The sequence below is a fragment of the Schistocerca gregaria genome, chromosome 9 (genome assembly GCF_023897955.1).
Source record: "Schistocerca gregaria isolate iqSchGreg1 chromosome 9, iqSchGreg1.2, whole genome shotgun sequence".
Taxonomy (NCBI): Eukaryota; Metazoa; Arthropoda; class Insecta; order Orthoptera; family Acrididae; genus Schistocerca; species Schistocerca gregaria.
The window spans coordinates 70,489,413-70,503,756 of NC_064928.1; the positions used below are offsets into that span (position 1 = coordinate 70,489,413).

General features: G+C 40.4%; 1 protein-coding gene across 22 annotated transcripts in view; it reads left to right on the forward strand.

Annotated features, from left to right (window-relative positions):
* Window positions 1-8,297: 8,297 nt before the first annotated feature.
* The window catches only part of LOC126291418 (zinc finger protein 501-like), a 235,455-nt gene continuing 229,408 nt past the window's right edge, over window positions 8,298-14,344 (forward strand). For 5 of the 22 annotated variants that reach the window (XM_049984916.1, XM_049984917.1, XM_049984921.1 and 2 more), the window contains exon 1: window positions 8,451-8,739. In XM_049984916.1, coding sequence (XP_049840873.1) covers window positions 8,737-8,739 — 3 coding nt within the window. In that variant the 5' untranslated portion in view covers window positions 8,451-8,736. The other 17 variants (XM_049984923.1, XM_049984927.1, XM_049984918.1 and 14 more) reach the window with 14 other exon arrangements.

Genomic DNA, 14,344 nt, shown 5'->3' on the forward strand with positions numbered 1-14,344 from the left:
GGTTTTCCTTTTTTGACACTCATGCTGTTGTCGTTGCAATGCAGGTTCTCAACATTTTTTTGGTATTGAAGCTTTGTTATGACTGGTGAGATGACAGTTACTCCAAGAATAGGATCACTGCTCCAATAATTTCCGATTTGTGGAAGCTGATGAACACCCATCAAAATAAGCATTCCCAAAAAGCTTTTAGCTCAGAAGCAGTTATGTCCTGCCAGCTGGAATCTGGCCCTAAATTCACAACACACCTTTCCTACCTTGCATATAAGTTTGTCTGATCGTAAACATGAAGCAACAACTCTTCTGTAAATATAAACTCGAAATATTTTACTTCTTTATCAGACTTCGAGAAATTTGCAAAATTTTCTGCGCTTTCTTCTGATTTCAGTGGAAGATTTTCAAAATAAGAAATATTCTCATTCCACATTTTACCACTAGAACAAAATATTGCCACAGCTGTTTCTGGGATTGAATCAGATGGACTTGCCTGACAAGGAGACATGTTTCCAATTTCACTTGTGTCCATTGACAAATTGAAGCAGTTGTCTTCATTTGAAACACTAATGTTATGACCATTTTCGTTCAAAATCTGTGAAGTATTTGGTGACTCAGAATCATCATCACAGTCAGCATCGATATCTGAATCTTCTACATGTTCTCTAAAAAGCGTACAAAATTCTAAAAACCTCTTCTGGCGTCAGTTCAGGCATTCTAAACAATAAAAAACGAACAATAACTACGATGCCGATTGGGCAGCCTTTTGCATTGCACTTCACTCAAGTTCAGTGGGAAAAATAGTTCCCACTACGTTACCTTGTAATATTTTAGTAATTTTCAGTCAAATACAGAAATTATACACGAATACTATCTCCCTTGTAAATATAAAAGTAGATAAATACAACACAAATCACTTCACACGCAAAGGGAATGCACACTATACAAAAAACGCTGTAGAGTTCCAAACAGCGACTCGTTTTCACGCAGGATGGAGGTGGCAAAAAATAACGTAACTGATAGAAATAACCGGTTACTGAGACGTGACGGTTACTGTGTTAACCGTTCCTCTGCTATAGGCAGTTATTTCAATAACTGTCTAATGTCAAGTGCCTCGCGCCATCTGTTGACCGAAGATCGTACTACGCTTTCCCGTCAACTCATCGGAGATCTGATTAGAAACTAAGGAGAGGGTAGACCATTTGCAAGCCGTTCTATGCGCCATGGGAATAACTGTGAGACTGCGCGCCATCTGTTGATAAGAACTGTGTACTATATCGTGCGTCTTTGTTACTTTTAGCACAAACAATTAAATAAAGTTAATGTCCGAGCGGTGGCTAATAAGAGCTGCAGTACAGGCATTAACAAGTAGGGTCGTTCTCTTAAGCCACCGCCTCAAATGTCAATTTAGCTTGGACGGGTAGTATGAAGAGAGGTACCATAAGGAATTCGAGCGAGTATGGAAATAACTGTCAGAGATCGGTATTTTCCTCTGGCAGTTATCGTTATTGGCTCACAGTTCTCGCTCTCTGGCAGTTATCGGGCTACCATAACGGGCAACCTGGAAGTTGGTAACGGAATGACTGTGTTCCTGATACAGTGACTCCAGTCTTAGACCCCGCTGATATTACAGAGACGATAGTTACTGGAGCGAACAAATATTTACGTACTTCTTCGGAAATATTTATTTATTTATTTATTTATTTATTTATGCATTTATTTTACCTGGCAAGATTAGGGCCTTCAGGCCCTCTCTTACACCTAACCAGGCATACTCAGATTGAACGAGTTACAGTTTCTACTTAACATTAAGGACATATAGCCTATTATGCAGTATTGATGTTAAAGAAAAAAATAGATATTATAACAGTAGTACAATGATAATTATAACAATAAAAAATAATTATAACAATCAACAATAATAATAATAATAGTAATAATAATAATAATAATAATAATGACTATGTATATGGAAGTAAACATACTTTTGTTTTCTGAATGTCAGTCACATTGTTAGTTGGGAATTTTCTCGTTATGTTCTTGCATCTTGTGAGTTATTCTCATCGAGCACAGACATGAGACGATAGAATGGGGTGAAAGAGATATATAAGAGGTAGATAGGTTAGAGGAAGAGAAATAGAATGGTAAAATTCGAAGCTGTGATGGAGAGGAGAAAGAAAGAGATGGGAGGGGCACAAGAATGGTGGCTATACCGTCCCTAATATGTATGTTTTGAGTTCCCTCTTGAATGTTGAGTAGTTCTGGATAAGACGCAGATCACAGGGGAGCGCGTTCCATAGTCGTATGGCTGAGATGGAGAATGACACGGAGAAAGATTTTGTGTTATGTAAAGGTACAGCCAAGATGATAGACGTATCCGATCTGGTGTTGCGATTGTGGAATGATGATAGATGTTTAATGTGAGAAGATAAGTATTGGGGGCACCAGTGGCTAAGAAATCGATGAAGGAAGCACATCGTGTGGAGATCGCGTGCCGTATGTGGGCGTATCCAACCTAGCTGGGAGTATGAAGGACTGATATGATCATACAACCGAATATTGCACACGTATCTAACGCAAGCATTCATCACTAGCTCGAGGCATCTAGAATTTTCACTATTTGTGCCGTGTTGAACTACATCGCAGTAGTAAAGATTAGGCAAGACTAGTGTTTGGACTAATTTTTGTTTAACATGGGTTGGAAATATTTTTCTAAATTTTTGAATTGCATGTAGGGAGGAGAGCGATTTCCGGCAAGCTGTGACTGTTTGTTCTTCCCAGTTTAGGTGTTCATCCAAGATTATTCCAAGGTCTTTCACTGTTTTTTGGTATGGTAGTTGGGTACCATTGAGGAGTATTTGAGGGACTGTTTCGCGAAAGTACCGGCTGATTAACTTTGGATGAGATATAAGTATGACCTGGGATTTCTTGGGGTTTAGTTTCAGACCTAGGTTCTGTGCCCATCGAGAAACAGAGCAAAGATCTGCGTTCATACTCGCTACTGCGCCAGCAATGTTCTTGGGGCTTGCACTTATGTACAGTTGGATGTCGTCGGCATAAAGATGGTAGTTGCAGGAGTGAATCACTGAAGAAATATCATTAATGTACAGTGAGAAGAGTAGTGGACCAAGGACGGAGCCTTGGGGAACTCCAGAGCGCACGCTTTTCCATGATGACTTTTCCGACCCACAAATGACTTGTTGACTTCTGTTTTTGAGGTAGCTGTCGAACCATTGTATTGCGCTGTTTGAGAAATTCAGCTGTTTCATTTTGATTAGTAATATATCGAAGTCAACTGTGTCAAAAGCCTTGCTAAAGTCAAGCAGTGTTAGGATAGTAGCTTCACGTCTGTCCATAGCATGATTAATGTCATCAGTTACTTTGATTAATGCGGTTGCTGTACTATGGTGCTTTCGAAAGCCTGACTGATATTCGTAATGGATGTTATGAGTTTTGAGGTAATCCGTCAGTTGTTCATGGACGATGTGCTCTAGGGCTTTAGAAATTGCAGGTAGTATGCTGATCGGCCTGTAGTCACCTGGCGACTTAGGGTTGTCAGTCTTGGGTATAGGCTTAATTAAACTTTGCTTCCACTCAGTAGGATATGTACTACTGACAAGAGACAGGTTGAAGATGTCTGTGATAACTGGAATAATAGTGTCTACGACGTTCTTAATCATGCCAATGCTCACTCCATCATTTCCTACTGCCTCGGAAGAGATTCTCATAATTGCCTTGTGTACTGTGCCGGTAGTGACATGTTTTAGGAAAAACTTGTCTCTCAAGAGATTGATATCTTGGGGCTGGTAATTTGTCGCTGCGTGGCAGTTTGCAGCTGTTGAGAAGAAATCGTTTAATTCTTCTGCAGACGCTTGACAAACAGCGTCAGATCTTCGCTTCCCTATACCGAAACTGCGCAGCTTTTTCCACAGTGCAGCAGGTTTTGATATGCCACATACGACAGAGCGGGCATGTCTGATTTTGGCATTCCTCACGCTTTGCTTGGTTCTGTTTCGGAGTTTCCTATAAGCTTCGTACGCCTCGGGAGTTGGGTTACGCTTGAAGGCCCTATGTGCAGCATCACGTTTATTCATTAACTGGCGTAATGCAGTGGTGAGCCACGGAGCGGGAGCTCTCTTTACCTTAACAGTGCGTCGAGGAGCATGTTTATCATACAGTGCAATAATTTTGCGACATAATTGCCGAATTTTTTCGTCTAAAGTCGGTTCATCGCTTATATCATGCCAAGGGATGTCTGAGAAATCCTTTTGAAGAGCGTCATGGTTAACATTTTTTAAGTTTCTGTAGGTTACCAGGTGAGATTTTTCTTTGGTAGTATGCATTGAGTAATTTAAAAATATCACGTCATGAGCAGAGAGTCCAGGAGCGGATGTCTGGTTGGCGCGGATTATTTTATCTGGTCGCTTTGTTGCTATTATATCTATGATTGTGTGGCTGTGTGGCGTGTGATGAGTTGGGTCCAGCGCTGTTAAACTCATATCATTGGAGTGGAACAGTCGCCTTAGTTTTTCGGCAGAGGGAGATTTTAACTGTAAGTCGATGTTTGTGTCGCCCATAATGATTATGTGTTCATACTGTGTCACGAGTGAGGACAGGGCAGACTGAAAGGAGGACATGGCACCGACGTTTGGAGGTTTATAGATTACTCCAATTAGCAGTTTCTGATTTGATGTATTTATTTCGAAAAACAAGAACTCTGCTTCTCCTTCGCCCTTTGCATCCGATGTGCATAGCGCAGTAGGTGTCAGATCAGAGCGAACATAGGCACCCACACCACCCCCGCGTCGTGTTTCACGATCTGCCCTTAGGAGAGAGTAACCAGCGATTCGGATAGCGTCGGAAGAAATGTTTGGTTTCAACCAAGTTTCAGAGACGAGGATAATGTGGAACAGCGATTGGCAGAACAGGTCACAGAACTCGTCGAAGTGAGCCGTTAGCGACTGCGCGTTCGCGTGGGCCACAAAGAGCCCGCCGCCGGAACCGGTCCGTCCCATTGTGGCCGCCTCTAGGACCGAGCGCGCTCCGTTTACCTGCTGGCCGGAAGAGGGACAAAAGCTGGATTTCGCGGGGCAAGACATATTTACAGGTGGGTCCAAGGTCGTGACTGACTCAAGCGTCTGTGGACTAAAGGTGAAAAACACGCTGGAAGTATCTAAGAAGGGAGTGAAAAGAAAGATGGAAAGTGGCAGTAGTAGTTACGAAAAAGATAGTCGTAGTAGTAGTGGTAGTGGCGAAGATGAAAATAACAGATATAGAAATGCGGTTGTAAGGAGATTCCTGTTAATGGAGAATGTTAATTCCCATTTGACTGAGAATATGAATATACATGAGCACTTATAATAGACAAATAAAGAAACAATATTTTTGTGAAACAATTGACTGATTTTAAATAGAGTACTTATGGTACTTATAGAAATAACGGAGCAGTATTTAAGCTAAAAAAAATGAAAAGAAAGAATAAAAAATTAACTTATATTAGACAGATTACAATATGAGACTTTGTGTCTCGCGAGATTTCGCTCAGTCTTTCAGTTCGAACATGTTTGTCACCGTTTTCCTCCCTCCTTCCGTCTTGATTACGATCCTGCCATCCTGGGTCCATACATTTTGAAGGCCAAACTGTGTGATCGCAGCGTTCAAAACTTTTAGTCTTTCGCGCGTCAGATCTTCCCTCAGGGTAACCCCACTCTTGGCGAGTTTTCTTTTCTGAGCAAACACTTCAGCTCTTTTCCGGTAAGACACAAATTTAATTATTATAGGCCTGGGTTTCATGGCACCTGGTGTCCTGCGCCCAACACGGTGGCTTCTGTCAATATCGCCCACGTCGATCTGCACGCCAAGTTTCTCACGCACGAGGCTAATGGCCAGGTCGTCGGTGTTTTCGCGATCGTTTTCAGCTACCCCGAACAGGCGCAAGCTGTTCCTTCGCTGATACTGCTCAATTTCATCGGTGGCAGCAGACAGTTTAGCCTCTAGGTCGGCGGCTTTTTTCTCTTGTGCGGCCAGGGACTTTCTAAGAGACTGGATTTCGGTGCTGTTGCGCCCGACAGACTCTTGTAGTTTGTCCATGACCGCGGCCGTCACGGAGTCCGTGATGGACTGGACGATTACGTCTAGCGTGTCTTTGCTGTGCAGCGCCGCACTCACCTGGGACCGGACGAGCTCCCCGATGTCGGGAAGCGGGTCCTCACCTGCCGCCGGAGACCGGGCGCCCGCGCTGCCTGCGCCCCTGTAGCCTCACCTGCTGCCGCTTACTCGTGCTCTTCCCATTTTTCACTCACTTCTCACTTATCACTTGTGGTAATCAATGGAGAACAATACACCACGGCAAGTAACACTTGTTTAGTCAGATGCACACGTTGTGGACTGCCGCACTTCTCTGTAACACCTTCAATGAGCGGAAAAACTCGCGAGCCGAAGAAACGCGCGTCACTCAGTGGCCGCTGGCCATCGCGAATGACAAATAACATGTCAGAAAGTATAACATAATACAGTTTAATATAATAATTATTATCCTCATGATTTGTCAGGAGATTGTCAAAATATGTGAATATATTGCAGTAACTGCTAATATTTACAGAATTGATACACTGTCAGATTTTTGTTGGTGTAGCAGAATGCTGTATTTCTTTCTTTTTGTTCTTCATTTTGTGTTTTGGGATCATGGTATGTTTTTTTACTAGCTTGTCCTCACCCTAAAACCCCCAACTTCCTGTAGTTGTCCCATTGGTTTGATTGTATTTTTGGCGGGATATGTTATTGCGTTATTTATACGTATCTTCGTGTTTGTTGCCATGTGTATTTAGTGACGTCATACACACACTTAAAATAACCATTTCCGGCATATTGATAATGGGTGGAATCAGACACTTCTGTATCATAAAGTATTTCAAACACACTGTAAACTGTGCTTTATCTGAAACCAAGTTTTTAATGGTTGCTGACTTGCTGGCAGTTTATTGAAAATGCATGTTCCTGAATATTGGACCCCTTTTGAACCAAGGTAAGTGATTTTAGGTCTTTATGTAGATTGTTGTTCAAATTTCTAGTACTGATATTATGTATTGAGCTATTGGTTGGAAATACTTGTAACAAATTTCATTAAGGAATAAATATACTAGGAAGCAGTGGTTAGAATACAAAGTTCCTTAAACAGGTTCCTACATGATGTTCTTGAATTTATACCACAAACGATTTTTATTACACGCTTTTACATGCGAAAAACTTTTGCTACGTTTGAGGAGTTACCACAGAATATGCTCCCTTATGAACTAATAGACTGAAAAAAATGTGCTATGCCCTTCCCAACTGAATTTATTATCGAGTTGTAGTCCCAGAAATGTAACACTGTCAACCTTTTCGATCTGCGTGTCTTCATATGTTATAAACATTCTGTAGGTGGAGAAATCGAGCAGTTTCCAAATCTCACATAAAACATGGATTAGCGTACTCACACTTCCCCCATAGGACTATCTTTTACAGCATAGGAGTAAACGAATCTGTCACATTACGTAGGTTTTTTGTTGTATTACAAGGCTGTACACTTTATTCTATTATTTGGGCAGCACAAGAAATTAAGCTTCGAATTTAACCTGCAGTACTCAGTTTACAGATTACTTCATACTTAAAAACGCACGTTGTTAACATTTTACTTAAACAGTACTGTGGCGAAATTCCGCTTAAGTTCTGTGGCATCTGCGAAGATATTTCTAATAACGTCCGATAACCTACAAACATATAATATGAAACACTAATAATCGTTCTAACATCAACTAAAATGTACCCAGAGTTAATAAGGTAAGGTTATGACACGATTCATGCGAATTCCTGCCATTTCACGCTACTCGCAGCTATACTGATAACTAAACTGATGGATTCCAACTATGTCGTTATTGAACTGTAGCCCCTCGGAGTATTCGGTATTCGCTAGCGAAAAATAACTTGGCTGTTATTAGTAACCGTGAACAATAACGGTTATCAAAGAATAACTGGAACTGTGATAACGGTTACTCCAGAATAACCGTTTGGCCCACCTCTACTAACGCAGGTACTGCGCTTCTGCATTGATTGACTAACAAGATTAAAATACAACCGCTTTCGCACACCCGTTGACAATCTACATGTAGTTAGCACACTCTAACAGAGATGGCAGCACAATTTAGAAGTGGGAACACTGATTACCACCGAGGTATTGAACTTACAGCGAAAACAAAGGAGTGGGAACTATAGTATAGTTCCCATTGGTCACTAAATTGTTAAAAAACTCATTATCCCCTTAGCTTTGTAGCACTAGTGCCAGTTCATTTCCTAGATTATATGACTGGTTCTGAAAACTGATAAGCTCTTAACATTATCACGCCCAGTGATTTGTCTTTGTTTTTCAACGAATATTCTGCAGGTCTACCATCATGTCATCAATGCTGCATTATGTAATGGAATCCAATACTATTTATTATCATTGAAAAGTTGCATAGAAACTGTGTATAAATACAATAATTATTTCTTCAAATGCACATAATTTGCGGAACAATACAGCAATGCGTCATCAGTGCAGCTATTACTCTACAGTTCACTGGCAATGCGCCGTTGGCAACTCCATAGTACTGTACGATTAAACTTCAAGTTTACACTATGTCAGCTGTTTCTTATGTTAAGAAATTCACAGATTTTTTTTTTTTTAAATAAAGGCTCCCGTTTTCCATTTCATAAGAATTCGTTCTGAACATGGTGAGTATATGTTGATAACTGTCGAATGAGAGTGTGCAATCTTTATTGAGGGAATGACCTGAAAATTACATTTTTCGGCTCGATTGCATGAAAAATCAGGCAAATTGTAGAAAGCTCTTAACAGATTTAATAGACTAACGTATCCAGAACATGGGACGTGTAAGTTACATAACAATAATAGTAATAATCCAATGTGATTCCTATGAAAATAGCTGTCTGAATTCAGTGTTAACATTGTTAATAAGTAAGGCTCTTTTTACGTTATCCCTGGATGTGCAATCTTAGGACTTTATATATTAATTAGATGACTGCCCGGTTACGTATTTCTCGTTTATTATTTTAGATCTGAGAAGAAATGAAATCCTATCTGTAATGCGAAAACAAACTTAGTTTCAATTGCAGTAAGCTTGAGATGGAAACCTAACAAGAGCGTTTGAACTGCTGCTGCGGAAGATGGCAGTGCGAATGAACTTCTGTTTATTTACATTTGGGGTAGTACACACCAAGCGAATCAAAGGGTCCCACAAAATCACTTGCAAACTGAATGAATTTTTGCGCAGATGTATCTTGTAGAATAAAACAAAACTATTACTAAACCAAAGGAGATATTTGGATCATATGCAAAACTTTGCCCAACACACTTTTTTGATGTCAGGGCAGTGTTCACTATTTTCGAGCTACAAAAGGTCAAAGTTGGGAAACAGTCGACTGCAACAATTTTTCAACCGTTTTGTGACTGCAATAGTTTATCGACAAAGATTACTGAGTGCCATTTGGTAGATCCACAGAGAAGTTGCCTATTTCTACCAAACTTTGCCTTACTGTTTTTGTATTCTAACAGTTATTAATGTATAAACATGCCATTAATTTTTATAATATTTTTGCATATTCTCATGCCAAATTGCAAAATTTGTTTCTCAAGAAAGAGCAGTCATTTCTCTACTGGAGGAAAGGTTTGTTACTTTTGGAGACACTATGGATAAGGTTAAAGCTATGAGCTTGGAAATACCCCTGTCAGACATTCCTAAATCTTTCTTTAATTCCATGATGTACAGCTCGTAGAAAATGTTCTATTAGTGTTACTCAGAACAATGCAAGAGATCCTTCCCAGTCTTTCTGCCAGACACTGTTTATGTAACTGTGTTGTGTTTAGGCATGCTATCTTGTCTAACCATTCTTGCTGAAATGATGATTCAGGAACTAGCCTGTGGTACTGACAAACATTTTGGAGTAAACGTTAACATTTGCAAATCTCTCTATTAAGAACTGTATTACGAAATACAGTTTTTTTCACTTCACCTCATTCAGTGGGTTGACATAATCCAAACGGATTATTACATTTTTAAGATGAACTCACTAATTCTGATTATGGATCTGCATCAACTGCAGAACTAATGAATATTTTTGTCAGACGAGGACTTGAACATGGACTCCTTGTTTGTCACAATCAGTCACCTTAATCAGTATTTCACGCCATGGCAAGGCAATAACAAGAGGAAACAGTGTTTTACCCTGTAGTGGAATCACAGCAATGTAGCCCAAGCACAGGGTACTGGAGGCGCCAGGATTGGGGTTTGAGCCGCTCCTGGAGGTGGGCTCAGATAGCCGAAGTCGTTAAGGTGGCTGGCTGCCCGTGACATGTGCGAAACACAGGTCCGAGTCCCAATCTGGCACAAATTTACATTTGTTCAGAAATATTCTGCAGGTGATGCAGTACGATCTTTGTGAGTGCATTCTTAACTCAATGCAGCAGTTGATGGGGAGTGCAGTTCTCAGGCATTGCAGTATTAGAATTTTGCTGAAAAACTATGTTTTGTTTGAACCCATCAGAATCTGTGATCTACCCACAAATTTCATTTTGTACTTTTAAATCTTGATCTTAATGTAGCTTTGCAAATGTTAGTTTGAGACTTTGTGTCAGTCTTTGAGGAGAGTGACTTAGACTGTGAGAAGTAGACCTGACCCTTTTCGCAGTTTCCATTTGTTCATTCCATTCCCACCTAAAGCCTCTGAGGATGGTGTTGTAGCAGCAAGTTTCTTGCACACCTCATTTTGACACATTGGGCACAATTTTTTTAGTGTTCTTAATTCAGCTGCTCTTATCAAAAACACCATTTTAATGACACTTTTTTGTCTTCCCCTCTCCCTCTTCTAATGGATTGTGATAATACATTTGCAAGGAATCAAAAAAAGTGAGAAGCTGTGCTTCATATTAGAAGCAAATCATTGAATCTGTTTCGTGGTCGTAACCAGAGCATGTTTGTACAGTCTTTGTTGACCATATTGGAATGCGTTCAGTGCGTTTTTACAGCACTAGGTAACTGACAAAGGGCTAATGGTAATCTGAATTGTCCAAACAACCAGTTATGAATGACAGTGAGTCAGGGCTAACATCTTGAGCCATTTGTGCTGCACAAAATAATTGCAATACATTCATGAATAAACCTTTTAAAGAAAAGTTGTGTTTTTATTGCTGGCTTGACAACTAAGTTAGCAACAAAAGACAAAAATGTGATTAATTTATTGGTTATAATTAAAATCAACACACTCATCAATAGGTGATTTGTACAAATGTACTTCTCAAGTGCTAGAACCCCCCCCCCTCTCTCTCTCTCTTTCTCTCTCTCTCTCTCTCTCTCGACCAGATTGTGATTAAAAATTATAACACAGCATATGTTAGAATAGAAAAGAATCTTTGTCACAAGACGTGTTACGTGCAATCATTTGACTGAAACATTGGGACTCACCAGTGAATAATTCTAGGCATACCTAAGTACACCTTAAAATGAGATACATTAAAACACAGCATATGGTTGCTCCTAGAAGCACATTGCAACTTAAAAAGATAATTACATGTTAAATTTCTTCCTGTTTCTTAAAATTTACACTGTGGTTTAAAATCTGTCCTATTTAAGTATTTTTCATGTGTGTTGCTCTAGTTTAAAAACATGGACATACTTCGTAAGAGCACATACTTCCATAAAAGTAGTATATATTTATACATCTAGATATTTAGATACATAGTTTATAAGTATGGACACATATAGAAAGAATATACAGGGTGTTATAAAAAGGTATGGCCAAACTTTCAGGAAACGTTCCTCACACACAAATAAAGAAATGATGTTATGTGGACATGTGTCCGGAAACACTTAATTTCCATGTTAGAGCTCATTTTAGTTTCGTCAGTATGTACTGTACTTCCTTGATTCACAGCTAGTTGGCCCAATTGAAGGAAGGTAATGTTGACTTCGGTGCTTGTGTTGACATGCGACTCATTGCTCTACAGTACTAGCATCAAGCACATCAGTACGTAGCATCAACAGGTTAGTGTTCATCACAAACGTGATTTTGCAGTCAGTGCAATGTTTACAAATGCGGAGTTGGCAGATGCCCATTTGATGTATGGATTAGCACGGGGCAGTAGCCGCGGCGCGGTACGTTTGTATCGAGACAGATTTCCAGAACGAAGGTGTCCAGACAGGAAGACGTTCGAAGCAATTGATCGGCGTCTTAGGGAGCACGGAACATTCCAGCCTATGACTCACGACTGGGGAAGACCTAGAACGACGAGGACACCTGCAATGGACGAGGCAATTCTTCGTGCAGCTGACGATAACCTTAATGTCAGCGTCAGAGAAGTTGCTGCTGTACAAGGTAACGTTGACCACGTCACTGTATGGAGAGTGCTATGGGAGAACCAGTTTTTCCGTACCATGTACAGCATGTGCAGGCACTATCAGCAGCTTATTGGCCTTCACAAGTACACTTCTGCGAATGGTTCATCCAATGTGTCAATCCTCATTTCAGTGCAAATATTCTCTTTACGGATGAGATTTCATTCCAATGTGATCAAATTGTAAATTTTCACAATGAACATGTGTGGTGGGCTGACGAGAATTCGCACGCAATTGTGCAATCACGTCATCAACACAGATTTTCTGTGAACGTTTCTGCAGGCATTGTTGGTGATTCCTTGATTGGGCCCCATGTTCTTCCACCTACTCTCAATGGCGCACGTTATCATGATTTCAGAAGGGATAGTCTACCTGTGCTGCTAAAACATGTGCCTTTACAAGTACGACACAACATGTGGTTCATGCACAATGGAGCTCCTGCACATTTTAGTCGAAGTGTTCGTACGCTTCTCAACACCAGATTCGGTGACCGATGGATTGGTAGAGGCGGACCAATTCCATGGCCTCCACGCTCTCCTGACCTCAACACTCTTGGCTTTCATTTATGGGGGCATTTGAAAGCTCTTGTCTACGCAACCCCGGTACCAAATGTAGAGACTCTTCGTGCTCGTATTGTGGACGGCTGTGATACAATACGCCATTCTCCAGGGCTGCATCAGCGCATCAGGGATTCCATGCGACAGAGAGTGGATGCATGTATCTTCGCTAACGGAGGACATTTTGAACATTTTCTGTAACAAAGTGTTTCAAGTCACGCTGGTAGGTTCTGTTGCTGTGTGTTTCCATTCCATGATTAATGTGATTTGAAGAGAAGTAATACAATGAGCTCTAACATGGAAAGTAAGCGTTTCCGGACAGATGTCCACATAACATATTTTCTTTCTTTGTGTGTGAGGAATGTTTCCTGAAAGTTTGGCCATACCTTTTTGTAACGCCCTGTATACCTCCATTAAAAGGGAACATACGCATGCACATAAAATGTAATGGAGAGAGAGAGAGAGAGAGAGAGAGAATCAGGAAAACAAAACTAATGTAATATCTCCTACTTGTCCTTATTTATAAAATCATCCACACTGTATTAGCGTTTTCTTTTTAGCTAAGCTTCAAAGCCCTGTAATATGTAGTATATTCAGATAATGTTAGTCTGTGGTAAGGTAACATGTAATCTTGTTTGTCCCTCGGTTAATAAGCACATGTAAATGAATCTTCCTCAAAAAGATGTGGATTTTTTAACTCAACTCAGAGAATTGTTTCAAGCTGGTTGCTGTGGCCGAGCGGTTCTAGGTGCTTCAGTCCGGAACCGCACTGCTGCTACGGTCACAGGTTCGAATCCTGCCTTGGGCATGGATGTTTGTGATGTCATTAGGTTAATTAGGTTGAAGTAGTTCTAAGTTCTAGGGGACTGGTGACCTCAGATGTTAAATCCCGTAGTGCTCAGAGCCATTTGAACCGTTTTGAAGTGTTTCATATATAAACATAGAAGGAACTGTCAGTAAGTCAAGGCTTGCAAATAAAGGTGTGCATGATTGTCTGTTGTTTGTTCCAGTTGTAGCTGTGATAACTTTTTCCTGTAGCTTGAACACTCTGAGGAGGCTTTCTATTTCGAGTCCCCAAAAAATCATGGCATATCTTACAACTGATACAAAATATGCATGATAGATGATTTTACTAACAGCTAAGTCAGTTACTTTATTTACAACTGTTATTGCGTAAATGAAACTATTTAACTGCTTCAGTAAGCACTCCACATGATCAGCCCATAACAAGTTTTTATTTATGGCCACTCCCCGAAATTTAACAGGTTCTGCAGTTATCAGTTCTCTGCCTTCATAGTAATGGGCAAGCTTTCTCATCCTGATGTTGTATAGCAGCCTTCTGTTACCTGTTTGTAAGATGAGATGTGAACC